Source organism: Mobula birostris, chromosome 13, assembly GCF_030028105.1.
Source record: "Mobula birostris isolate sMobBir1 chromosome 13, sMobBir1.hap1, whole genome shotgun sequence".
In the NCBI taxonomy this organism is placed as follows: domain Eukaryota; kingdom Metazoa; phylum Chordata; class Chondrichthyes; order Myliobatiformes; family Myliobatidae; genus Mobula; species Mobula birostris.
The window spans coordinates 28,820,311-28,848,091 of NC_092382.1; the positions used below are offsets into that span (position 1 = coordinate 28,820,311).

The 27,781-nt window shown below is 48.4% G+C and overlaps 2 protein-coding genes across 3 annotated transcripts; one reads left to right on the forward strand and one right to left on the reverse strand.

Annotated features, from left to right (window-relative positions):
* Positions 1-267: 267 nt before the first annotated feature.
* Positions 268-2,569, forward strand: LOC140208671 (uncharacterized). The gene has a single exon (XM_072277528.1). The coding sequence runs from the start codon at positions 706-708 to the stop codon at positions 1,756-1,758; it is 1,053 nt and encodes a 350-aa protein (XP_072133629.1). The 5' UTR covers positions 268-705; the 3' UTR covers positions 1,759-2,569.
* A 1,680-nt stretch (positions 2,570-4,249) lies between these two features.
* Positions 4,250-27,003, reverse strand: LOC140208670 (uncharacterized). Of its 2 annotated transcripts, none has more exons than XR_011888862.1 (3): positions 26,819-27,001; positions 19,727-19,894; positions 4,250-4,404 (listed from the first exon to the last, which is right to left on the reverse strand). XR_011888862.1 is itself a non-coding variant. In XM_072277527.1 (3 exons), the coding sequence occupies exon 3, from the start codon at positions 11,427-11,429 to the stop codon at positions 10,224-10,226; it is 1,206 nt and encodes a 401-aa protein (XP_072133628.1). In that variant the 5' UTR covers positions 11,430-11,669; positions 19,727-19,894; positions 26,819-27,003; the 3' UTR covers positions 7,879-10,223. The 2 variants fall into 2 exon arrangements, 1 of the variants encoding a protein (XP_072133628.1); XM_072277527.1 differs by lacking the exon at positions 4,250-4,404 and adding an exon at positions 7,879-11,669 and having other exon boundaries at positions 26,819-27,003.
* Between the last annotated feature and the right edge of the window lie 778 nt (positions 27,004-27,781).

Here is a 27,781-nt window from a genome sequence, read left to right on the forward strand (position 1 = left end):
ACTGTTTCAGTTACTGTGGGGCCAGGCACCCATGCTGCTCAGCAGGAGCAGGGAATAATACCAATGGAGAGAGTCAGACTGAGCCAAGTCACAGATTGGAGATGGCAGAAATGCTCCATTCTTATAGAGACAGGAAGAGCATCAGGGAATTGATGGCCATTCCAGATACCAGCACTGTGCCCATGCAGAAGATGATTTCTCTGTCCATCTTGGGTTGAATCTCACTGTTACAGTGTGATACCAGATCAAACCTTGGCAACTCAAGTAATCTCATCTGAAATGTTGTCCTACACACACTAATGGATTTTGTTATTCTTTTTACAGATTAAAAATGAGAAGGAATTTGTCCCCAGGAATCTCAAACACGACTCGCCAGTTTTGCTGTCTCTGTCTAGACATTTAAGAAAAGGAGCAAGGGATTCAATCAGCCATCCTTCCTGCTCAGAAGGTGGGGAGGGATTCACTCGTTCATTTGACCAATTGGTACACCCATTATTTTACACAGGGGAGAGGCCGATCACGTGCTCGGACAGTGGGAATGGATTTACTCGGTCATCACAACTGAAGTTACATCAGCAAGTTCACACTGGACAAGGCCATTCATCTATTCTGTGTGTGAGGAAGGATTCAGTCGGTCTTCCCACCTGTCGACACACCAGCATCTGCTGAATTTGTGGGAAAGGATTCACTCAGTCATCTGACACAATGGCTCACCAGCGTGTTTACACTGGCGAGCGGCCGTTCACCTGCTCAGACTGTGGGAAGGAATTCACTGAGTCATCCAACCTAATGGCACATCAGCGAGTTCACACTGGGGAGAAGCCGTTCACGTGCTCAGTCTGTGGGAAGAGATTCACTTGGTTATCCACACTACAGAGTCATCAGCGAGTTCACACTGGGGAGAAGCCATTCACCTGCTCAGTCTGTGGGAAGAGATTCACTGATTCATCCAACCTACAGAGACATCAGCGAGTTCACACTGGGGAGAAGCCGTTCACCTGCTCAGTCTGTGGGAAGAGATTCACTGATTCATCCACCGTACAGAGTCATCAGCGAGTTCACACTGGGGAGAAGCCGTTCACCTGTTCAGAATGTGGGAAGGGATTCACTCAGTTATCCAAACTACAGATTCATCAGCGAGTTCACACTGGGGAGAAGCCATTCACCTGCTCAGAATGTGGGAAGGGATTCACTCAGTTATCCGCCCTGCAGAGACATCAGCGAGTTCACACTGGGGAGAAGCCGTTCACCTGCTCAGTCTGTGGGAAGAGATTCACTGATTCATCCAACCTACAGAGACACCAATTAGTTCACACAGGGGAGAAGCCGTTCACCTGCTCAGTCTGTGGGAAGAGATTCACTGATTCATCCACCCTACAGAGTCATCAGCGAGTTCACACTGGGGAGAAGCCATTCACCTGCTCAGAATGTGGGAATGTATTCACTCGGTCATCCCAACTACTGGCACACCAGTCAGTTCACACTGGGGAGTGGCCGTTTACCTGCTCAGAATGTGGGAAAGGATTCACTCAATCGTCCACCCTACTGACACATCTGCGAGTTCACACTGGGGAAAAACCGTTCACCTGCTCAGTCTGTGGGAAGAGATTCACTCAGTCATCCAACCTACAGAGACATCAGCGAGTTCACACTGGGGAGAAGCCATTCACCAGCTCAGAACGTGGGAAAGGATTCACTCAGTCATCCAACCTACTGGCACACCAGTCAGTTCACAATGGGGAGTGGCCATTGTTATGAATCCCTAGATTTCGTTTCCTGTGGACTGTTATTTTGAGAGAGAGAGAGAGAGATTAAGAATGGAAATCAGTCTGACTTGCAGCTTGTTTACATCACTCACAGCTTGTTTAGTTTTAACCGAGGACACAGACACTCAGAGTCAGACTGAGATGAAGGAGGAAAAATGGAAGGATCAAAACAAGGGAACTGGTGGCCAAGGGTCACTGTAGAGAACTTTCCTATGCCCACAAGGGTGGGTTAATTATCGATTCAGCGAACATCAAATGTGAGGTTGTCACCTCATTTGATCCATACGAGTGGATCTGATTTGGGGTATCCTGTGAAGACCACTTATGTGTTAACCCTTGCCTGGGTGTGGTGTGGGAATTCACTTGAAGACGATACCTCTTGTGACAAGTCACCTTCAGTGATAATTTGTATGTGGATTTGGAACGACGATGGATAAAATCTACAGCGACTGTTCTTTCGTTTTACCACTGTGGAATTCGACAGAATTGCCTTCTCTTGACATTTACCCTGCACTACAAATATCTCTCTCTCATCACCTATTCTGTGGTTGAACTGAACTTTCATAGTTCACCATCTCAAGACTCCAAGCCTTGTTTCCCCTGAGCTCAATAGTTTGGGAGTTATATTTACACACAAGTACACATAACACTGTTAACTTTTGTTTATCTTGCTAATTACTATATTGTTAGTAGATACGAATAAAGGTAGTGGATGTAACATCAAAAACAGACTCTAAGGGTAGTCTATTGCGTCTGGCTCATTTCTAAAGCGTTACGGTTCATAACAAAATTTGGGCTTGCATCCGGGATATGAACAGATTTGAGGGCGTATTGATTAATTATCGATTTCATTCGAGAAATCCCTTTTGATTTATTTGTGTGTGGAAAATCAGCAGGAATGGATGTTGATAGATTTCTGGAAGCACCAGCCTCTGAGGCGTTAGAGGACACCAGAAGGATTGAGTTGTTGAGTATTGCTAAAAGGTTAAAACTTGCTAAGGTGAAATCGACAATGAGGAGGTCACAGATGCAGAGGATAATAGCTGAACATTATGTATCTGAGGGTGTGTTTAAAGTGGAGGAGTTGGAGGTGTTTCCTGGAAGTAAACCAAGTGAGCTTAGGCTCCCGTACAAGTTAGAAAAATTAAAGATGGAGGCTGTGGAAAGGCAGAGGCAGGTTGAGGCTGGACAGGCAGGAAAACAGCCATTACTATTCTGCCATCATCCATGCTAGTGTCCCTTTGCAATCAACTTTGGTGAGCTCTTCTCCCATGCCTTCGTAGTTCCCCTCACTCCACTAATAATGATGCATCTTCTTGTACCTTTCCCCTCTCAAAGTGCAGAGTGAATTCTAACATGTTATGATCACCAAGTCCACGTTTCCTTTACCATAAGCTTCGTAATCAAACCTGGTTCATTACACAACACCCAATCCAAAATTAACTTTTCCCTAATGGGCACAATTACAAGCTGTTCAAAAAGGCATCTCATTGGTATTTTCCAAATTTCCTCTCTTGAGATCAAACACCAACCTGATTTTCATAATCAACCTCCACCCATCCCACTCATGGACTGTTTGTCCCACTCCCATCTGGGTAGACTACGCAGCATCCTCACCAGGACTACCAGCCTCTGGGACAGCTACTTTCCCCAAGCAGTAAGGCTGATAAATATCTCTACCCAACTTACCCACCCTTCCACACCACCAAACACCTCGACTTTATCATTTCCTGTCTGTCATCTTATATGCAGGCATACTTTTATTTATTATTTTATCATTTATTATTATATTGTAATTTGTCCTCTACTGTGCCTATTTTCTTGTTTATTATTTATTGTACTGCCCTGCACTGTTTTGTGCACCTCATGCAGTCCTGTGTAGGTCTGTAGTCAAGTGTAGTTTTTGTGTTATTTTACGTAGTCTAGTGTAGCTTTGCGTTGTGTCACTTAGCCTAGTGTAGTTTTGTGTTGTTTCATGTAGCACCATGGTCCTGGAGGTATGTTGTTTTTACTGTGCACAGCAGTTTATGATCGAAATCACAATAAAAAGTGACTTGACTTGACTATACCGAGCGTCACTTTATGGACATACAATCAATCCGTGCACAGTTTACAAGCTGTGGATATATGTTTTTACTATTGTGTTTTTGTGCTGCATTGAAGCCGGAGTAATAATTATTTTGATCCCATTCATATTTGTCTGCTGGAAATGGAATTAAACTACCTTGAATCTTGAATAAACATTTCAGCAGTCTGCAGCGTCACATTTCTGTCTCTCAGTGTTACTGCGGCAGAGCGTCACCCGGTGACAATGGAGTCCACAAATCAGGGGCTCCTGTTATTGTGGCAAATCACCACCAAGTGGCAGTGTTGTCCACAAGAGGGAGAGGTTTGCAGCGATATGGAGGGGTGTAGGGGGCTGGAAGCCAACTCTGCAAGTGGATGAAGTGCCAGACCTGCCCCAAACCACCCTCCCCACCACCAGTCAGGGCCCCAAACAGTCCTTCCACATGAGGCAACTTTTCAACATCATCACTGTTGGGGTCATCTCCTGTTTCCAGTTTTCCAGGTGTGGCCTCCTCGACATTAGTGAGACCCGATGTAGTCTCTGCATTCTGCACTCTGTCCCAATGGGATTCTGCAGATATTGGAGATGCAAAGTCACATACACAAAATGTTGGAGGAAGTCAGGAGGTCAGGTAGCTTCTACAGAGGGGGATAAATCAAAACAGAGATTTCCTGCTGAGACCCTTCATCAGGACTGGAAGTGGGGAGAAGCCGGAATAAGATGGTGCAGGGAGTGGAAAGAGTCCAAGCTGGTAGATAATAGGTGAAGTCAGGTAAGAGTGAAGGTGAGTGGGTGGGGGAGGTGGGAGATGAAGTGAGACGCTGTGAGGTGGAAGCTGGAAAATGCAAAGGGCTGAAAAGAAGGAATCTGATAGGATCAGAGAGCGGACCATGGGGAGAAAAGGAAGTAAAAGCGGAACCAGAGGGAGACGATCCGCAGTGAAGAGAGAAGTTGGGAGACAGAATGGAGGAGACGGGCGTGTAGATTGATGAAAGGAAAAGGTGGAGGTGGAAGTTAAAGATATCGATGTTCATGCCATCGAGTTGTAAACTACCCAGATGTAGTATGTGTTGTTGCTCCTTTAACCTGAGAGTGGACTCATCGTGTTAGTGAAACCGGAAGGGAGAGTGGATTAATAACTTTCCCCTGCGATCCCTATTAAATCGATCCTCTCTCACCTTAAAGTGGTGCCCACTGGTTGTTGGTTCCACAAAAGTGGGGAAAAAGGGAAAAAAAACCATCGAAAACCTACATCACAATACAGGCACTTTGGCCCACAAAGTTGTGCCGAGCATGTCCCTACCTAAGAAATTACTAGGCTTACAAATAGCTCTCTATTTTTCTAAGATCCATGTACCTATCCAAAGGTCTCTTAAAATACCATATCGTGTCTGCTTCCACCACCGTTGCCGGCAGCACATTCCACACACTCACCAATCTTTGCGTTAAAAAAAAACTTACCCCTGACATCTCCTCTGTACCTACTCCCCAGCACCTTAAACCTGTGCCCTCTTGTAGCAGCCATTTCAGCCCTGGGAAAAAAACCTCTGACTATCCACACGATCAATACCTCTCATCAACTTATACACCTCTATCAGGTCACCTCTCATCCTCCGTCGCTCCAAGGAGAAAAGGCCGAGTTCACTCATCTGCTCATGTTCCCCATTTCTGTACCCTCAGGGTTTGGGACACCTGCATCATGTCAGCCTCAATCTCCTGCACTTCAAGGTGTGAAGTCCCAACCTGCCCAGCCTCTCTCCAGAACTCAGTCCCTCGAGTACCGGCAACATTCTCATAAATCTCCTCCGCACTTATTCCTGCTTGATGTCCTCTCTCCTACAGCAGAATGACCAAAACTGGATACAATAATCCAGGCACGGATACCGTAACAATACCCTAACCCTAATGCAACCTCACTAGCCTCTTCTTCAGAACATGAGCCACGAGATATGAGACAGAGGCTGCTCAGCCAATCGAGTCTGTTCCACCATTCCTTTGTGTCCAATTGATTATCTCTCTCAACCCCATTCTCCTGCCTTCTCCCCTTAATCCGTGAACATCCATTGAAAACACACTCAGTGACTTGGCCTCTGCTCCATCTGTGGCAATGAATTCCAAAGATTTACCACTCCCTGACTACAGAAATTCCTCCTCATCTCTGCTGTCAGTGGATGCTCTATACATTGAGGCCGTGGCCTCTGGTCCCAGACCCACACAGCGTAGGGTGCATCTTCTTCATAGCCACTCTGTCCAGGCCTTTCAATATTTGATAGGTTTCAATGAGATCCCCTCTCTTTCTTCTGGACCAGTGAGTACAGGGTCAAAGCCGTCTAACGCTCCTCATACGTTAACCCTGTCATTCCTGGAATCATTCTTGTGAACCTTCTCCGGACGCGCTCCAATACGAGCACATCTTTTTCTCAGATAAGGGGTCGGAAACTGGTCACAATACACCAACAGCAATCTGACCGATGTGTTATAAAGCTACAGTGTCACATCCTTGCTCTTATATGCGAACATTACAGCTGTCATCCTTAATCAACTCAATCTGCAAGCAAACCTTCAGGGGCTCCTGCTCACCGACTCCCAAGTACCTATTTCTGATTTTTGTACTTTCTCCCATTTATTTTTTTTCTCTCTGTCTTTATTCTTTCTACCAATTGTACATGACCGTACACTTGCATACACTGTATTTCATCTGCTACTTCATTGTCTGTTCTCCAAACCTATCAAAGTCCTTCTGCAGACTCCGGCTCTGCTCTAAACTACCTGTCCCGTACCTATCTTTGTATCAACTGCAAAGTTCATCACCCAGGTATCAATTCTGTCATCCATATCATTCAGATTTAATATGAAAACATGGGGTCTCAATACTGACCCCTATGGAACACCATTAGTTAGCAACAGCAAAACAGAATTCTCCACATTATTCTGACTCTTTCTCCCTTGTCAGTCAGCCGATCCAATCTTCGACCCATACAAGTATCTTTCCTGTAATTCCATGAGCTGTGATCTTGTTAAGCAGCCTCACATTTATTCCACATCTGACTTGAGCTTCTCCTTCTCTAATGTCAGGGTGAATTTGATCATATTTAGTCACTTGCCCCTAAGGGTTCTTTGAACGTAAGTGACCTAATTAATTCCAGTTCATTACAACACCCAATCCAGAATAGCTGATCCCCAAGTGGGCTCAACCACGAGCTGCTCTAAAAAAGCATCTTGTAGGCATTCTAGGAATTCCTCCTCTTGAGAACAACACACTTAATTTTCCTTATCACCTGCATGACAATCCTCCATGACTATTGTAACATTGCCCTTTTGGCACGCATTTTTAATCTCCCATTGTCATTTGTGGACCACATACTTACAACTGATTGGAGGTCTCTATACAATTCCCATCAGGGATCTTTGTTTTCACATTTGCTGTTCCTTAATTCTACCCACAGATTCTACACCTTCCAACCCAATGCCACCTCTTTCTAATGATTTTAATTAATATTTTACCAACAGAGCCACACAACCCCACTATTAGATTGTTCTTTCAACAAACATACAAGTATCTGGGAAACAAGAGGACCTGCAGATGCTAGGAATCTAGAGAACTACACACAAAGTGCTGGAGGAGCTCAGCATGTCAGGCAGCATCTATGGATGGGAATCAACATTTCGGGCCAAGACCCTTCATCGGGACTCTTGATACCCACCTATCTGGAATATCAACAAGCAAAGAAAATAAAAAGTAGTGTGAAATAGGGAAAACCTTTGTCAAAATTTAGTTCAAGGCTTAAAAAAAACCTGCCAAACAGAGATCAATTGTTAACAAATACAACAAAGGCAATAAACACTTTCATCAATACCGACATTGACTTTTTTTTTAAAATAAAAATATCTTGGTCCCATTTCAATCAGCAAAATTTACAAAGATAACTAAGAACTGAAATGATAACTTTAGAAAAGGCTATTTACACTCAAACCCACTTAGATTGGACAGAATGAGGAAGAGAAATAACACACATGAAAAAGAAATCACACAACAGTCAGATACAACTTGAAAGTAAATATTTTCATCAAAAATGAACACAATTCAGCACTCCAGGTGTGTATATGCAATTGTGATAAGTAATACAGACCAGAAACTTAAATGAGAGGCCAACTCAGAAAAATGAATAATCACTATGGAAGAAAACATTAACCAGTGGAATGAGTACGACCCTCCATGGGAGACATCCCAACGATCTGAGCAGATGAGATGTTGACAAGGAAGCATCGAGCACCTGACTGAGAGTTGGAGACCTCTTCCCAGAAACAGAGGGGTTCCTTGCAGAAATACGGGACAAGGTGGGTAACAAAAGGAAACAAACAAATGAAAATATATGAAATACAAACCAACAATGCAGCAAGTGCAGAAAATGCCAAGAGAAACCAGACACCATCCAACACATTCCAGGATCCTGCAGCAGTTTAACTCAATCTGATTACTTACACAGGTACAATCAAGTGGCAAATATCATTCACCAAAATCTTACTTCAAAATATAATCTCATGAATGACCACCATAATTTCATTGAGGCACCATAGATTCACGCCTGATTCAGTTTCAGAGTCAAAATCTTACAAATTATATAATAATCACTACATTACTACTAACAGGACAATCAATAACCATCCAGATATAATATTACAGGATAAACAAGCAGGAACAACTCCCTCAATAGATAAAACCATTCCAAACACACATGTTCCTCGACCAGTGGAGCACCTCACCACAGGCATTGTTTGTATCATCAGTCAGACAATGGAAAGATTTTCTCTGTCAATCAGCTTCCAAATGTTGCCACTCTGTCATTCGTTGCCACATCCCGCTGCTGATTCCCTTCTCCTCATCATACATTCTTATACCGACCATCGTCCAGAGCCCCAAACTCTGCCCTGTGCGGACCAACCTCTGGTTTCTGACCCTGAGTCCATTGAACATCCAACTAATGGTTTCCCATTCTGCTTTCAGTCTTTAGAGGAGAGTAGTGTTTTCAACAACACTGTAGAAGCAGCGAAAATGGCCCATAATGTGGAAATGAGCCCTGAATAAGGAGATTAACTCCCAATGTCATTCTTTCTCAGTCCAGAGATTTGAGGGGTGAAGAACATCTCAGACAGAACTGCAGTCAGCTCAACTTCTTCAGTCTGCAGAAAATTCAAGGGAAACCTCTTCACCCACACAGTGGTGACTGGGGCCCATCCCACAGGGAGAGTGAGAGATGAACAACAGGGGAGGATTCAAAAGGGCTGTCGTGGAACTGAATCACTGGCTGGGTCCAGCAGGCCTGAGTACACTGGTTGTGTTATAAACACGCTAAGTACCAAAGACAGAGTTTAAAATAGAACTGATTAATTTGTCACAGATGCAGAATGTTAAACTCCAGTCCCATTAAAGGTGAATATGTAGCAGAAGAAACTCCTCCCATGCCCAGTGACCAGGGTGCAGACTGGGTGTGGTGAGCAGCAGCAATAATTGCAGAGTTCAGCACCGACAGTCACTCTCGAAATTGCATTCAGCAACAGTGATGGACAAATATCCAGCATGCAGCTTATTGAAACTTTCTCCCCAGTGTGAACCTGGCAGTATGTCACAAGTGTAACATGCTGTAAGGTTTCACTGCTAATGTAATGGCCTCTCTGCAATGGTTCACTGCTGAGGTAGTGGTTTCTCTGTAGCAGTAACATTTAGGTTATGACTAGAGATAACAGGGTTTTGGAGTACGGGGCTATCCAATGGGAGAAATGTTCTTTCTTGAGAGTCTGGAAGAGAGATTTTCATGGTCTTTTGCCAAGGAGGGATCAGAAGACGTGAATGGAGAGAGTGGGCCCTTTTTCTTTATTTTGTTTTCTTTACTAACCCTGTAGTCAAAATAAGAATTATAATTCTCAATTATTTAATCACATATTGTGTACTGCTTGTTATTTTGGGGTACTGATTTGTAACAGGGGACACATCGTGCAGCATCCACCCAAACGAGATTTCTTAAGATTGGCCGGGCCGGGAGCTATCGACCCCCACATTAAACTGCTAGTCGAAGTGAGAGTTACAAGGTTAGATGACTGAGTGAATCGCTTCCCACATTCACAGCGGTTGAACGGGTTTCCCCAGTGTGAACTCAATGATGCAAACCTGATTGATTTGGCTGAGAGATTCTCTTCCCAAAGTCCGAGCAGGAGATCTGCCTCTCCCCAGTGTGAACACACTGATGTCTCTGCAGTTGAGATGACCGAGTGAATCCCTTCCCACAGTCTGAGCAGGTGAACGGCCTCTACCCAGTGTGAGCTTGCTGGTATCTCTGTAGTTGAGATGACCGAGTGAATCCCTTCCCACAACCAAAGCAGGTGAACAGCCTCTACCCAGTGTGAGCTTGCTGGTGTCTCTGTAGGTGGATTAACTGAGTGAATCCTTTCCCACACTCTGAGCAGGTGAATGGTCTTTCCCCAGTGTGAACTCGCTGATGTACCTTAAGTTGAGATGACGAAGTGAATCCTTTCCCACAGTCTGAGCAGGTGAACGGCCTCTCACCAGTGTGAACTGACTGGTGTCTCAGTAACTGAGATGATGAAGTGAATCCCTTCCCACAGTCTGAGCAGGTGAAAGGCCTCTCCCCAGTGTGAACTCGCTGATGTACCTTTAGTTGTGATGACAGAATGAATCCCTTCCCACACACTGAGCAGGAGAACGGCCACTCTCCAGTGTGAACTGACTGGTGTCTCAGTAACTGAGATGACGAAGTGAATCCCTTCCCACAATCTGAGCAGGTGAATGGCCTCTCTCCATTGTAAACTCTCTGATGCGCCTTCAAATTCGATGACAAAGTAAATCCCTTCCCACAGTCTGAGCAGGTGAACGGCCTCTCCCCAGTGTGAACTCGCTGATGTACCTTCAGTTGAGATGATGTAGTGAATCCCTTCCCACATTCCGAGCAGGTGAACGGCCTCTCCTTTGTGTGAACTCGCTGGTGAGCCATTAGGTCAGATGACCAAGTGAATCCCTTCCCACAGTCTGAGCAGGTGAACGGCCTCTCCCCAGTGTGAACTCGCTGGTGAGCCATTAGGGGGGATGACTGAGTGAATCCCTTCCCACAGTCTGTGCAGGTGAATGGCCACTCTCCAGTGTGAACTGACTGGTGTCTCAGTAGGTGAGATGCCTGAGTGAATCCCTTCCCACAGTTTGAGCAGGTGAATGGCCTCTCTCCAGTGTGAACTTGCTGATGTACCTTCAGTTGAGATGACTGAGTGAATTCCTTCCCACACACTGAACAAGTGAACGGCCTCTCCCCAGTGTGAACTCGCTGATGTACCTTCAGTTGAGATGACGAAGTGAATCCCTTCCCACAGTCTGAGCAGGTGAACGGCCTCTCCCCGGTGTGAACTCGCTGGTGAGCCATTAGGTTAGATGACCGAGTGAATCCCTTCCCACAGTCTGTGCAGGTGTACGGCCTCTCTCCAGTGTGAACTCGCTGATGTACCTTCAGTTGAGATGACGAAGTGAATCCTTTCCCACAGTCCGAGCAGGTGAACTGCCGCTCCCCGGTGTGAACTCGCTGGTGTGCCATTAGGTCAGATGACAGAGTGAATCCCTTCCCACAGTCTAAGCAGGTGAATGGCCTCTCTCCTGTGTAAAATGACGAGCGTGCCAGTCGGTCAGATGACCAAGTGAATCCCTCCCCACAGTCTGAGCAGGAAGGATAGTTGATTGAATCCCTTGCTCCACTTCTTAAATTTCTGGACAGAGACAGCAAAACCAGCGTATTGTGTTCGAGGTTCCCATAGACAAATTCCTTGTCATTTTTAACCTGTAAAAAGATTTACAAAATCCATCAATGGGTGAAGGACAACATTTCAGATGAGATCACGAGTTGTCACGGTTGGTCTGGCATCACTCTGTTTCAGCGAAATTCAACCCTAGTTGGAGACAGAAGTCATCTTCTAACTGGGCACAGTGCTGGTATCTGGAATGACCATCAAATTCTCTGATGCTCTTCCTGTCTCTATGAGAATGGGGCATTTCTGTCATCTCCAATCTGTGACCTGGCTCAGTTTGACTCTCTCCATTGGTATTATTCCCTGTTCCCATTGAATTCCATGGGTTCCTGGCCCCACAGTAACTGAAACACGAATAGCCGGCAGTGCATTCCACCATTCTCTGTGTGAAAAACCTACCCCTGTCATCCGCTCGTTATCTATTTACAAGCACCTTAAAACTATGTCCCCTCGTGTTAGCCATTTAGCCCTGGGAATAAACCTCTGGCTATCCACACAATCAATGTCCCTCATCATCTTATACATCTAAGAAAGGCTCTAAACATGAACAAGGAAATTATACACTGCTTTGAGGATTTGTTAGAAATATACAAAATTATGAGGGTATAGATAAGGTAAATGCTAGCAGCTTTTTCCACTGAGGCTGGGTGGGATGACAACCAGAGGTCATGGGTAAGTGGGGAAGGTGAAAATTTAACGGGAACATTTGGAAAAGCTCTTTACTGAAATGGTCGTGAGCGTGTGGAATAAGATGCCAGCACGTGGTGAATATGAGCTCGGTTTCACCATTTAAAGAAGTTTGGATGGGAGCCTTGATGGTTTGGGTATGGAGAGCGATGGTCCCAGTGCTGGTAGTTGCATTAGACAGATTAAATGATTTTTCGTCATTGACTAGATGGGCCAAATAGCCTGTTTCTGTACTGAACTTCTCCATGTTACTATGACAGAGAAGCTGGCCAAACTTGGTTGGAAGGGAAAAGGTAGGAGAGAGAATGAAGCAGCAATGGCTGGAGTTTCTGGGAGCAATTCGGGAGCTGAGTGATCGATACATCCCAAAGAAGTGGAAGCATTGGAAACGCAGGAGGACACAACTGTGGATGAAATGAGAAGCCAAAGCCAACATAAAAGCCAAAGAGAGGGCAAACAGAAGAGCAAAAACTATTGGGAAGCTTTCAGAAACCAACAGAAGACAACAAAAAAAAAGTCGGATGAGCTTGGGGGTGGAATTATGATATTGTAGTCATTAATGAGTCTTGGTAGCACCCAACAGTCTGAGGCATTTGGAGGAACAAAATATCCCGGGCCTCAATATCTCTTGAAAACCGAGGTTCCCTGCACCAGTTACCTTTCAACTTTTATTTTGGCAGGCACATACAAACTCTACACCCTCAGAATTTCACTTCTGAAGGCCTCCCACTTACCAAGTACTCCTTTGTCAGAAAACGCCTGTCCCAAACCACACTTGCCAGATCCTGTCTGATACCATCAAGATTGACCTTTCTCCAATTTAGAATCTCAACCCGCGGTCCAGACCTATCTTTTCCCATATTTACTTTGAATCTTATGGCATTATGATCACTAATTTCTGTCACCAGCCCTGGATCATCAGCTCATTGCACACTTCTACGTCAGGAATTCTACGTACTGATTAAGGGCACATTTGACAAACTCTACCCCATCTAGTCCTTTTACAGTATGGAGGTCCCAGTCAATATATGGAAAGTTAAAATCACTCACTGAATCAATCTTTGTTTCTTGGCATGGTCTGCGATCTCTCTACAAATTTGTTCCTCTAAATCCCTCAGACTGTTGGTTGCAACCAATTCCCAATAATGGCTACAATATCACAATTCCCTGTCCTGAGCTCATCTGGCTTTCCTATGATGCTTCTTGCATTGTGATATACACAGCTCAGCACATTCATCGCACCATGCTCAACCATTTGATTGCCGACTCTATCTGAGGTCTGAACAACATCTGACTGGTGTCAAGAGGACAAACTCTCCCTCATTGTCACAAAAACAAAGCTGATTGTGGATGACTGATGGAATGGAGACAGGCTAACCGCTATTGACATCAATGGATCTGGGGTTGAGAGGGTGAACAGCTTTAATTTCCTCAGCATAAACATCACCAAGGATCTCACATGGTCTGTTCATACCGGCTGTGTTGCGAAAAGAGCACAACAGCACCTCCTTCACCTCAGACGGTTGAAGAAGGCTGGGATGGTGCCCCAAATCCTAAGAACTTTCTACAGGAACAGAATTGAGAACATCCTGACTGGCTGCATCACTGCCTGGTAAGGAAACTGTACTTCCCTTAATCGCAGGAACCTGCAGAGAGTGGTGCAGACAGCCCAATGCATCTGTAGATGTGAACTTCCCACTATTCAGGACATTTACAGAGAAAGGTGTGCAAAAAGAGCCCAAAGGATATTGGGGACCCAATTCACAACCACAAATCACAACCATTGGATGTTCCTGCGGCTACCATCCAGGAAACGGTACCACAGCAAAAGGACCAACAGGCTCCGGGACATCATCTTCCACCAGGCCATCAGACTGATTAATTCATGCTGATACAATTGCATAACTATGTTATATTGACTGACCTATGTACAAATTATTTATTATAATTTACTATAAATTACACATTGCTGATTTAGCTGGAGACATAACATAAAGATTTCTACTCCTCATGTATATGAAGGATGTATGTAATAAAAGTCAATTCAATTCAATTCACCCTCTCCACTATCTGTTCTGTCATTCTGGCTCCCATTCCCCCAACAACTTATTTTAACCACATCACCCCCTCCCCCCACACTAGCACTAGCAAGCCTTACCACTGGGATATTAGTCCCCTCTTGTTCTGTTCCCCTAACAAACGAATCCCCTATCACCCCTTTGACTTTCCTCTGCCAGGTAAATCCCCCCAACAGTTTCTAAAGTGGATCCACCTGTTGTTGCGTGGGATGGCCACAAGAGTACTCTGCGATGGCTATTTAACCTCATTCCCCTTCCCGACTCTCACCAAGTTTCCTGTGTCCTGCACTTCAGGTGTAACTCACCTCTCTTCATGTCATATCTATCACCCCCTCCAGCTCCTGGATGATCCGGAATTCATCCGTTTCAAGTTCCAACTCCTTAAAGTGCAGGGTTACAAGCTGCAGCTGGATGCACATCTTGTAGGTGAGGGCATCAGGGACACTGGAGGTCTCCCCACCTTCCCACCAATGTCCTCCCTAATTTGCAATGACCAGTGTGCACATAAATCTTGTATTGTGCTTTTTTTTACCCAGTGTGCACAGTGAATTTTATATAGAGTGGTATTCATTTTAACAGCTATCAAATCATTGTCAATAAGAACTTTGATTTCCTCTGGGTTTGATCGAGTCCCATCTGCATTCTCACACAACCTATGTAACAGGCCTGTAACGGGTAATGAAGGATTTTCTCACCAGAGCTTTTGCACATTGTCCATATTTGGTTTGCTTGCTGAATTACGCTTCAAAAAGTCAGATTTCCAAATATCACTCCACTTCTTCCCACTTGTAAATTCTCCAGCAACTTTTGCATGGCCACAATATACACAGGTAACACCAGTTTCTGTATTGTACATAAATATTTCCCCTGAACCCTCCTGAGGAATTGAGGATATTAAAAAAATCATTTTGATCCTATGTAACCTCTGGCTGCAAGGATAACTGGGACTGTATAGGAATTTTTGAACAAGTAAACTCTGTCTTCTGCGGTTAGCTAAGACAGGCTCATTACTGGTTCTCTGCGGCTTGCAGAGAGATGCACTGAGAGCTGATAACATTATACCTTGCACCCTCTTTAGCTGATAATATTATACATTGTATCCTCATTTGAGTAAAGAGAGGAGGACTCGCCGATAAGGACAGGAATGAACATCTCTCTGTAATTAAATCAGGGCCTTGCAAAGGGAATACCTGATAAGGACTGGACAATTTATCAATCTGTAATTAAAACCTTGATTTAGTGAACTCTCTTATCTAAGTAATTAAGAATGCTGACCAATTAAATTAGCCAACATGATTAAAACTAATAATAAGGATTGGCCTGACAATGACCAAAATCAAATGCAACAAGCTTTGACATATTATTGGGACCCGGTTTTCCAAACCATATCAACCCCAACAGGAACTAATATTAAAGGTGAACATCTTAATTAACGAGAGCTGTATAACTCATCTCCTTCTACCTTAGGCTACAAATTTATCAATCACCCCTGCTGTGGACACTTTCTGGAGGTCCAAGATCCGTATGCAGCACGACCGCTGGACTAAGTGTGTAAATGTAGGACCGGGCTATGTTGAAAAATAAATATGTGAGGTTTTCTAAAATTGACTCCTCCTACCTTAGGCCAAGAACTTATCAATCACCCCTCGTGCTCACCGCTCTGCAGCTACCCCGAGTTCTGGCTATTATTAAATGTGCGGCCCACAGTCACATGTCCGACCGGGTCACTAAAGGCAACGCTTTAGCAGATTAGACAGTGAAAAGTGCAGCACAATCCTCGGTAGTTGTAGTCCCCTCGGGTTCCCGTCAAGCAACCCTCTGTGACTGAAGCAGAACGGGTTTGCCAGACATGCGGGAGGTACGTACTTTTCAGGGGGACGCCTCTGAGGAGGAGCTCAAACTGTGGTCCCAGATGGGTTGTCGGAAAGACCCCGACCCAGGTTTTCAGATCACCCCAGTGGGACAGGTTTGTGTTCCTACACAGTTTTTACCAATATTGGTCGATTATATACATAATTGTACACACCTGGAAAAGGAGGGAATGGTCGGTAACCTGTACCCTGCACACCGGGTACGACTCCCTTGACAGGTGAATCTTTCTCGTGTCTACAAGTTGATTTTATTGTATTGCCTAGAGTATATTGCTATAGATACTCCTTAGTTATTATAGATGTGTTTAGTAGATGGATTGAAGCTATTCCAACTACCAATAATACTGGTATGACTGTTGTGAAGGTATTATTATGGGAAATAATTCCCAGGTACTGAGAAACTGAGAGATACTGAGCTCTGACAATGGCCCATGCTTTGTGGTGAAAGTAGATAAAGAGACATGTAACAACATGTAACAACTTGGCTATCCAGCAACAATTCTACTGTGTACACAACCCACGGCCCACTGGCATTGTGGAAAGAGCCAATGGCACTCTGAAGAGTAAATTGGCCAAACTAACGGTGGAGACTGGACTCACTTGGTTGAAGGTTCTACCGTTAGCCCTGTTCCACATGAGGGTTACCCCACAGGGGAAAACAGGGTTGTCACCAGCTGAAATCATTTATGGACTGCCCATGAGGACACCCTGGGGACCAAGACCTTGGGTACCATTGTTTCCAGTAAGTCTACCAGCAAAATTCAATATGCATACCCTAGGGGAAGAGATGGGGAAATATACATGCAAACTAACCAAAATTTTCCAAGCATTACATTCACAGGTACGACAGGCTTACAAGGAAGAGAACTACCCCGCAGAGAGGAGTTACTATCTCACCCGAGAACCTGGGGATTTTGTCCTGATTAAGAACTGGGATCGAGGGAAACTCGAACCTCGGTGGAGAGGACCATATCAGGAGTTACTGACCACTCCCACGGCTGTGAAACTGAAGGGGCAATCTCGGTGGATACATCGAACAGACTACAAACATGTTACTAAAGGAACTGAGCAGAAGGACTCTCTCGGACTAAAGGAAAATGTATTGGTTGATAGTGGCATTTGTGTTTATGTCTTTCAGAGGGCTCACCCCAGCATCCGGGGGCCCCCATGTTAACACCTTTCTGTCTCTGTGTCACACATATGCCAAACAGGTAGAACTAGGTGTCTGCTGGGTTTGTGCTGAAACTCCACAGCATGGTAAAACTACGATTACAATGTCAGAAATCCCGCTCAACCAGAGTGAGGAACTCTCAGCCTGGGCTTTCTCAAATAACACCCGGGGAAGAGAGGTGAGGAACTGTGGTCTAGTCAGAGATGACTGTGGCTGTCAGTGTTTTGAGGGATGGTATCTCAGGCCTCCACCAAACAGAAGTTCCTATACTGGGAAACATGCATCCTGGCCATACTTGCAGGTGCTCAGCAGTGGAGAGGAATAACTGAGACTGAACAACTTTGGATGATCACTTTTCTCTTCTATGGAGTAGCCAGGAATTCACCAGAGATAATCAATTTGGCTACAGCACTTGAGGAGCTGGCCACAATACTGCAGGGGCCCTGACAGAAACACAGGCCCAAGTAACAGAAATATCCACTGAAATTATTGCAATCCGGCAAACAGTCCTACAGAATCGTATGGTTTTAGATTTTATCCTGGTTGAGAAAGGGGGAACCTGTGCTATTATTGACACAGAATGCTACACCTATATCCCTGATGAGTCTACTAACATTACATCCCTCTCCGAGCACACTGCCGAGGAGACTGCAGCATTAAGAAAGTTGGACAGGATTTACATGGGGTCACCGAAGGGTCAAAATGGTGGTCTTCGAAGGCCTGATCGGTAATATGTGGAGCATGATATTGCATTATGGCCTAATAGTTGTAGATATCATTGTTATAATTACTGTTGTACACTGTTTTTACCCACTGATAAATCAATGCTGTACTTGGTTGCTTTCTCTGTAAAACATTACTGCTTTGATCATCATGTACTGGTCAAAAGGAGATCATTGTGGACTTCAGGCATGGTGGGAGTCACACTCGCATCCCCATCTACAACAACGGATCTATAATGGAGCGTGTATCAAGCTTCAAATTCCTTGGTGTCCACATTTCCGCGGATCTCACCTGGTCCCTGAACTCCTCCATCCTGATCAAAAAGGCGCAACTCGCCTTTATTTCCTGCACAGCATGAAGAAAGCTCACCTCTGTCCCAGGATATTGACGGACTTTTACCGCTGTACCAATGAGAGCATACTCACCAACTGCATCTCAGTGTGGTATGGCAATTGTCCCATATCTGACCGCAAAGCACTCCAGTGTGTGGTGAAAACTGCCCAGCAGATTATCAGCACCCACTTGCCCACCATTGAGAACATCTACCATAAATGCTGCCTGGGCAGGGCGAAACACATTATCAAGGATGCATCTCACCCTAACCATGGACTTTTTACTCTCCTCCCATCCAGCAGGCGCTACAGGAGCCTCCGCTCCCGCACCAGCAGGCACAGGAAGAGCTTCTTCCCTGAGGCTGTGACCCTGCTGAACCTCTCGTCACAGCGCTAAACAGTATTGCATCCGTATTGTACTGTCTCAGTACTTTCATATTTGTGTGCTGTAGCACTTTTTTAATTCACAGTTATTTTGTAAGTAACACTATTCTTTGCATTTCTGGTCAGATGCTAAATGCATTTCATTGGCTTTGTATTTGTACTCAGCACAATGACAATAAAGTTGAATCTAATGATAAGATATGTTAAAGGATTAACTCTTTGTTAAACAATAGCAGCCTGTTTTTCTGAAAGAAACTGCTGATTGTCAACAGATGTGCTGAGCCATGCTGAGCCATATTTCTTCTTGAGGGTGGCTAGCTGGGGTTTCAGGATGCTTATCTCCCTGTGCACTCATGCGTAGAGATAGGACAGCTTCAGTCTGTTCTGTGTATAAGCCATTATGACTATTTTGTAAACTGACTTTAGGGGCTGTCATGGAGTAAATAACTTTGGCTCCAGCCTGTCTTGTGTTGGGACACCTGGACGGATATATCTGTGGTGTAAGAGGAATTGTTAGTCAGTTAGTGGATTGGGCAGAACAGTCATACACTGCTCCTGTTTGAGCGGCTAAGTGAGTAAGGCCAAAGTGCGTGGAATAAAGAGTTTGTACTTACACGGTCTCTGAGAGACTTTATCTGGATTCGACTTCCACAGAATGGGAGTGGTTTTAAAGGGCTGGGCTGCTGGAAGCACATTACCAGACCTGGAGTGATTGCAGCTGGGTCTGACAGAGGCATAACAGGTTCTTCTGGGCACGTTCAGTCTCACTCCAACTATTTCCTGCCTTCCTTTGTACAGGTATGCAATGTCTAAAGGACCAGTGTTTGAGTAAATGAGACTCACCAAACTTTCTCCTGACTGAATCACTGGATTCTCCGAGTCAGATGGGTGCTCTCCAGTTGATGCTCTCAATCCTCGGGCTGGTTCACTTGTTGCTGTTCCCTCATCTTCAGTCGTGGTTCGCTTCCAGTTGGGGTTTTTCTTCCAATAAATCTGTCACCGCAGGTCTAACTTTAACATGAAAGACAATGAAGCACATTAACAATAAAAAGGAAAAACAAACATTTCTGCTTAACGTTACGAAGAACAAAACTCACTGAAACTTGCCCCTCACATCTCCTCTGACCTTAAATGTATTCCACTTTTCAACCTCTTTGAATCGTCTGTCCACTCCATCTGTTCCTCTCATAATCTTATAAACGTCCATCCAGTCTCAGGCCAGCCTGTTCCGCTCTGGAGAAAACAACCCAAGTTTGTCCAGCCTCTCATTACAGCTCATGCCCTCTAACCCAGGCTAACCTCTTCTGCGCCCTCTCCAAAGCCCCGTCATCCTTCCCAGAGTGGGGTGATCAGAACTGTATGAAACACTCCGGATGTGGCCTGACTGGAGTTTTATAAAGCTGCAACACAACTTCCTGACGTTTGAACTCAATGCATCAACTAATGAAGACAACCACGCCATTTGCCTTCTTAACCACCTGATCAATCTGTGCAGTCTCTCTCAGGGAGCAATGAACTTGGAGTCTAAGATCCCTCTGATCATCAACACTGTTCAGGGTTTTGCATTTAACAGCGTACTGTCTCAGACATTCAACCTACCGAGCTGCCAAGGTGATCGTCACTAATCACATCTCACTGAGTTGTCTCAGGTCCTGTTGAGTTTATTGCCAAGTGCACAAGTACGGGAAGGTACAGGAACAGAGAAACACTGACTTGCAGCAGCATCACAGGCAAGTACATTCAGATAACACACAGAACACAAATTATACGATTCTGTGTCAGTAACCATCTATAAATATGTTTTATGCCATTAACAATAAATAAAACACATTGTGCCTTGATCAGTATTGAAATATGCATTTTGTGTCAATAACAGACTTGGAAATGTTGAATTTGGCCCCTATCTCCATTCCTCCTGTCGCCCACAACCAGCTCCGTTGTTTCTGTCACCGGGAGGCAGAGGTTGTTTCCTTGAGTCGGGGTGATGACTCCTTCTCTGCCGGCTGACCTATTATTATGGAGATGAGGCCGGTCAGTCAGCGGATTTAACCTGCAGATTGGAGCTGTGGGTGGCGACACGGTCATGGGTGAACACACGGAGAGTGAAGGGGACAGGGTGTGTGTGTGTCACGGGTGAACACACGGAGAGTGAAGGGGACAGGGTGTGTGTGTGTGTGTGTGTGTCACGGGTGAACACACGGAGAGTGAAGGGGACAGGGTGTGTGTGTGTGTGTGTGTGTCACGGGTGAACACACGGAGAGTGAAGGGGACAGGGTGTGTGTGTGTCACGGGTGAACACACGGAGAGTGAAGGGGACAGGGTGTGTGTGTGTGTGTCACGGGTGAACACACGGAGAGTGAAGGGGACAGGGTGTGTGTGTGTGTCACGGGTGAACACACGGAGAGTGAAGGGGACAGGGTGTGTGTGTGTGTCACAGGTGAACACACGGAGAGTGAAGGGGACAGGGTGTGTGTGTGTGTGTGTCACGGGTGAACACACGGAGAGTGAAGGGGACAGGGTGTGTGTGTGTGTGTCACGGGTGAACACACGGAGAGTGAAGGGGACAGGGTGTGTGTGTGTGTCACAGGTGAACACACGGAGAGTGAAGGGGACAGGGTGTGTGTGTGTGTGTGTCACGGGTGAACACACGGAGAGTGAAGGGGGCAGGGTGTGTGTGTGTGTGTGTGTGTCACGGGTGAACACATGGAGAGTGAAGAGGACGGTGTGTGTGTGTGTCACGGGTGAACACACGGAGAGTGAAGGGGACAGAGTGTGTGTGTCACGGGTGAACACACGGAGAGTGAAGGGGACAGGGTGTGTGTGTGTGTGTGTGAGACGGGTGAACACACGGAGAGTGAAGGGGACAAGGGTGTGTGTGTGTGTGTGTCTCACGGGTGAACACACGGAGAGTGAAGGGGACAGGGTGTGTGTGTGTGTCACGGGTGAACACACGGAGAGTGAAGGGGACAGGGTGTGTGTGTGTGTCACGGGTGAACACACGGAGAGTGAAGGGGACAGGGTGTGTGTGTGTGTCACGGGTGAACACACGGAGAGTGAAGGGGACAGAGTGTGTGTGTGTGTGTGACGGGTGAACACACGGAGAGTGAAGGGGACAGGGTGTGTGTGTGTCACGGGTGAACACACGGAGACTGAAGGGGACAGGGTGTGTGTGTGTGTGTGTGTCACGGGTGAACACACGGAGAGTGAAGGGGACCGGGTGTGTGTGTGTGTCATGGGTGAACACACGGAGAGTGAAGGGGACAGGGTGTGTGTGTGTGTCACGGGTGAACACACGGAGAGTGAAGGGGACAGGGTAGGTGTGTGTGTGTCACGGGTGAACACACGGAGAGTGAAAGGGACAGGGTGTGTGTGTGTGTGTCACGGGTGAACACACGGAGAGTGAAGGGGACCGGGTGTGTGTGTGTGTCATGGGTGAACACACGGAGAGTGAAGGGGACAAGGGTGTGTGTGTGTGTGTGTCTCACGGGTGAACACACGGAGAGTGAAGGGGACAGGGTGTGTGTGTGTGTCACGGGTGAACACACGGAGAGTGAAGGGGACAGGGTGTGTGTGTGTGTCACGGGTGAACACACGGAGAGTGAAGGGGACAGGGTGTGTGTGTGTGTCACGGGTGAACACACGGAGAGTGAAGGGGACAGAGTGTGTGTGTGTGTGTGACGGGTGAACACACGGAGAGTGAAGGGGACAGGGTGTGTGTGTGTGTGTGTCACGGGTGAACACACGGAGAGTGAAGGGGGCAGGGTGTGTGTGTGTGTGTGTGTGTGTGTCACGGGTGAACACATGGAGAGTGAAGAGGACGGTGTGTGTGTGTGTCACGGGTGAACACACGGAGAGTGAAGGGGACAGAGTGTGTGTGTCACGGGTGAACACACGGAGAGTGAAGGGGACAGGGTGTGTGTGTGTGTGTGTGTGAGACGGGTGAACACACGGAGAGTGAAGGGGACAAGGGTGTGTGTGTGTGTGTGTCTCACGGGTGAACACACGGAGAGTGAAGGGGACAGGGTGTGTGTGTGTGTCACGGGTGAACACACGGAGAGTGAAGGGGACAGGGTGTGTGTGTGTGTCACGGGTGAACACACGGAGAGTGAAGGGGACAGGGTGTGTGTGTGTGTCACGGGTGAACACACGGAGAGTGAAGGGGACAGAGTGTGTGTGTGTGTGTGACGGGTGAACACACGGAGAGTGAAGGGGACAGGGTGTGTGTGTGTGTCACGGGTGAACACACGGAGAGTGAAGGGGACAGTGTGTGTGTGTGTGTCACGGGTGAACACACGGAGAGTGAAGGGGACAGGGTGTGTGTGTGTCACGGGTGAACACACGGAGACTGAAGGGGACAGGGTGTGTGTGTGTGTGTGTGTCACGGGTGAACACACGGAGAGTGAAGGGGACCGGGTGTGTGTGTGTGTCATGGGTGAACACACGGAGAGTGAAGGGGACAGGGTGTGTGTGTGTGTCACGGGTGAACACACGGAGAGTGAAGGGGACAGGGTAGGTGTGTGTGTGTCACGGGTGAACACACGGAGAGTGAAAGGGACAGGGTGTGTGTGTGTGTGTTACGGGTGAACACACGGAGAGTGAAGGGGACCGGGTGTGTGTGTGTGTCATGGGTGAACACACGGAGAGTGAAGGGGACAAGGGTGTGTGTGTGTGTGTGTCTCACGGGTGAACACACGGAGAGTGAAGGGGACAGGGTGTGTGTGTGTGTCACGGGTGAACACACGGAGAGTGAAGGGGACAGGGTGTGTGTGTGTGTCACGGGTGAACACACGGAGAGTGAAGGGGACAGGGTGTGTGTGTGTGTCACGGGTGAACACACGGAGAGTGAAGGGGACAGGGTGTGTGTGTGTGTCACGGGTGAACACACGGAGAGTGAAGGGGACAGAGTGTGTGTGTGTGTGTGACGGGTGAACACACGGAGAGTGAAGGGGACAGGGTGTGTGTGTGTCACGGGTGAACACACGGAGACTGAAGGGGACAGGGTGTGTGTGTGTGTGTGTGTCACGGGTGAACACACGGAGAGTGAAGGGGACCGGGTGTGTGTGTGTGTCATGGGTGAACACACGGAGAGTGAAGGGGACAGGGTGTGTGTGTGTGTCACGGGTGAACACACGGAGAGTGAAGGGGACAGGGTAGGTGTGTGTGTGTCACGGGTGAACACACGGAGAGTGAAAGGGACAGGGTGTGTGTGTGTGTGTCACGGGTGAACACACGGAGAGTGAAGGGGACCGGGTGTGTGTGTGTGTCATGGGTGAACACACGGAGAGTGAAGGGGACAGGGTGTGTGTGTGTGTGTGTGTCACGGGTGAACACACGGAGAGTGAAGGGGACAGGGTGTGTGTGTGTGTGTGTGTCACGGGTGAACACACGGAGAGTGAAGGGGACAGGGTGTGTGTGTGTGTCACGGGTGAACACACGGAGAGTGAAGGGGACAGGGTGTGTGTGTGTCACGGGTGAACACACGGAGAGTGAAGGGGACAGGGTGTGTGTGTGTCTCACGGGTGAACACACGGAGAGTGAAGGGGACAGGGTGTGTGTGTGTCACGGGTGAACACACGGAGAGTGAAGGGGACAGGGTGTGTGTGTGTGTGTCACGGGTGAACACACGGAGAGTGAAGGGGACAGGGTGTGTGTGTCACGGGTGAACACACGGAGAGTGAAGGGGACAGGGTGTGTGTGTGTGTGTCACGGGTGAACACACGGAGAGTGAAGGGGACAGGGTGTGTGTGTGTGTCACGGGTGAACACACGGAGAGTGAAGGGGACAGGGTGTGTGTGTCACGGGTGAACACACGGAGAGTGAAGGGGACAGGGTGTGTGTGTGTCACGGGTGAACACACGGAGAGTGAAGGGGACAGGGTGTGTGTGTGTGTCACGGGTGAACACACGGAGAGTGAAGGCGACAGGGGGTGTGTCACGGTCACGGGTGAACACACGGAGAGTGAAGGGGACAGGGTGTGTATGTGTGTCACGGGTGAACACACGGAGAGTAAAGGGGACAGGGTGTGTGTGTGTGTGTCACGGGTGAACACACGGAGAGTGAAGGGGACAGGGTGTGTGTGTGTGTCACGGGTGAACACACGGAGAGTGAAGGGGACAGGGTGTGTGTGTGTCACGGGTGAACACACGGAGAGTGAAGGGGACAGGGTGTGTGTGTGTCACGGCTGAACACACGGAGAGTGAAGGCGACAGGGGGTGTGTCACGGTCACGGGTGAACACACGGAGAGTGAAGGGGACAGGGTGTGTATGTGTGTCACGGGTGAACACACGGAGAGTAAAGGGGACAGGGTGTGTGTGTGTGTGTCATGGGTGAACACACGGAGAGTGAAGGGGACAGGGTGTGTGTGTGTGTGTCACGGGTGAACACACGGAGAGGGAAGGGGACAGGCTGTGTGTGTGTGTGTCACGGGTGAACACACGGAGAGTGAAGGGGACAGGGTGTGTGTGTCACGGGTGAACACACGGAGAGTGAAGGGGACAGGGTGTGTGTGTGTCACGGGTGAACACACGGAGAGTGAAGGGGACAGGGTGTGTGTGTGTGTCACGGGTGAACACACGGAGAGTGAAGGGGACAGGGTGTGTGTGTGTGTCACGGGTGAACACACGGAGAGTGAAGGGGACAGGGTGTGTGTGTGTGTCACGGGTGAACACGGAGAGTGAAGGGGACAGGGTGTGTGTTTGTGTGTCACGGGTGAACACACGGAGAGTGAAGGGGACAGGGTGTGTGTGTGTCACGGGTGAACACACGGAGAGTGAAGAGGACAGGGTGTGTGTGTGTCACGGGTGAACACACGGAGAGTGAAGGGGACAGGGTGTGTGTGTGTGTGTCACGGGTGAACACACGGAGAGTGAAGGGGACAGGGTGTGTGTGTGTGTGTCACGGGTGAACACACGGAGAGTGAAGGGGACAGGGTGTGTGTGTGTGTCACGGGTGAACACACGGAGAGTGAAGGGGACAGGGTGTGTGTGTCTCACGGGTGAACACACGGAGAGTGAAGGGGACAGGGTGTGTGTGTGTGTGTCACGGGTGAACACACGGAGAGTGAAGGGGACAGGGTGTATGTGTGTCACGGGTGAACACACGGAGAGTGAAGGGGACAGGGTGTGTGTGTGTGTCACGGGTGAACACACGGAGAGTGAAGGGGACAGGGTGTGTGTGTGTGTCACGGGTGAACACACGGAGAGTGAAGGGGACAGGGTGTGTGTGTGTGTGTCACGGGTGAACACACGGAGAGTGAAGGGGACAGGGTGTGTGTGTGTGTCACGGGTGAACACACGGAGAGTGAAGGGGACAGGGTGTGTGTGTGTGTCACGGGTGAACACACGGAGAGTGAAGGGGACAGGGTGTGTGTGTGTGTGTCACGGGTGAACACACGGAGAGTGAAGGGGACAGGGTGTGTGTGTGTGTCACGGGTGAACACACGGAGAGTGAAGGGGACAGGGTGTGTGTGTCACGGGTGAACACACGGAGAGTGAAGGGGACAGGGTGTGTGTGTGTGTCACGGGTGAACACACGGAGAGTGAAGGGGACAGGGTGTGTGTGTGTGTCACGGGTGAACACACGGAGAGTGAAGGGGACAGGGTGTGTGTGTGTGTCACGGGTGAACACACGGAGAGTGAAGGGGACAGGGTGTGTGTGTGTGTCACGGGTGAACACACGGAGAGTGAAGGGGACAGGGTGTGTGTGTGTGTCACGGGTGAACACACGGAGAGTGAAGGGGACAGGGTGTGTGTCACGGTCACGGGTGAACACACGGAGAGTGAAGGGGACAGGGTGTGTGTGTGTGCCGGGGGTCGGAGAGACAGAGGTGAGGGAGCCACTCTGACCACCTGCCGGACATCTGACAGGATCCAGACACGCAAGGCCGGGTGAAGGCCCAGGTCTCCGAGTTCACGCCTTCGTACGTCTCCTCCTACCTCTCGGCGATACATCAGACTCCGGCCGCAGGAGACGCTTCACAAACGCCCCCGGCTTCCCTCGGATGGAAATGGAAATAAATCAGAAAGCGGACATTTACTTTGGGGTTTGTTCCGCTTTCACGGAGAAATCGGAGCCGAAGCGGAAGACGGAACCAGCGGGGTTACCGCCCTCTCCGCTGGTCCGCTTCTGCTATTGGGTCTAACCAGTGATTGACATTCCTTTTCACCAATGGCAATAGCGCAGCTCCTGGAGCGTTGGTTTTCAGCGGTGGGGAGCTCCTGCGCCGGTGGCGCTGAGGAGGAGCTCCGACACTGGTGGCGCTGAGGGGAGCTCCGACCACTGGAGGCGCTGTGGGGAGCTCCGACCACTGGAGGCGCTGTGGGGAGCTCCGACACTGGTGGCGCTGAGGGGAGCTCCGACCACTGGAGGCGCTGTGGGGAGCTCCGACCACTGGAGGCGCTGTGGGGAGCTCCGACCACTGGAGGCGCTGTGGGGAGCTCCGACACTGGAGGCGCTATGGGGAGCTCCGACACTGGTGGCGCTGTGGGGAGCTCCGACACTGGTGGCGCTGTGGGGAGCTCCGACCACTGGTGGCGCCGTGGGGAGCTCCGACACCGGTGGTGCTGTGGAGGAGCTCCGACACCGGTGGCGCTGTGGGGAGCTCCGACACCGGAGGCGCTGAGGAGGAGCTCCGACACCGGAGGCGCCGTGGGGAGCTCCGACCCCGGTGGCGCCGTGGGGAGCTCCGACCCCGGTGGCGCCGTGGGGAGCTCCGACCACGGGTGGTGCTGTGAGGAGCTCCGACCCCGGTGGCGCTGTGGGGAGCTCCGACCCCGGTGGCGCTGTGGGGAGCTCCGACCCCGGTGGCGCTGTGGGGAGCTCCGACCCCGGTGGCGCTGTGGAGGAGCTCCGACCCCGGTGGCGCTGTGGAGGAGCTCCGCCACCGGAGGCGCTGTGGG

Coding starts and splice junctions, on each gene's coding strand:
- LOC140208671 (XM_072277528.1), top strand. CDS start 706: ATGGCTCACCAGCGTGTTTACACTGGCGAGCGGCCGTTCACCTGCTCA.
- LOC140208670 (XM_072277527.1), bottom strand. CDS start 11,429: ATGGCACACCAGCGAGTTCACACCGGGGAGCGGCAGTTCACCTGCTCG.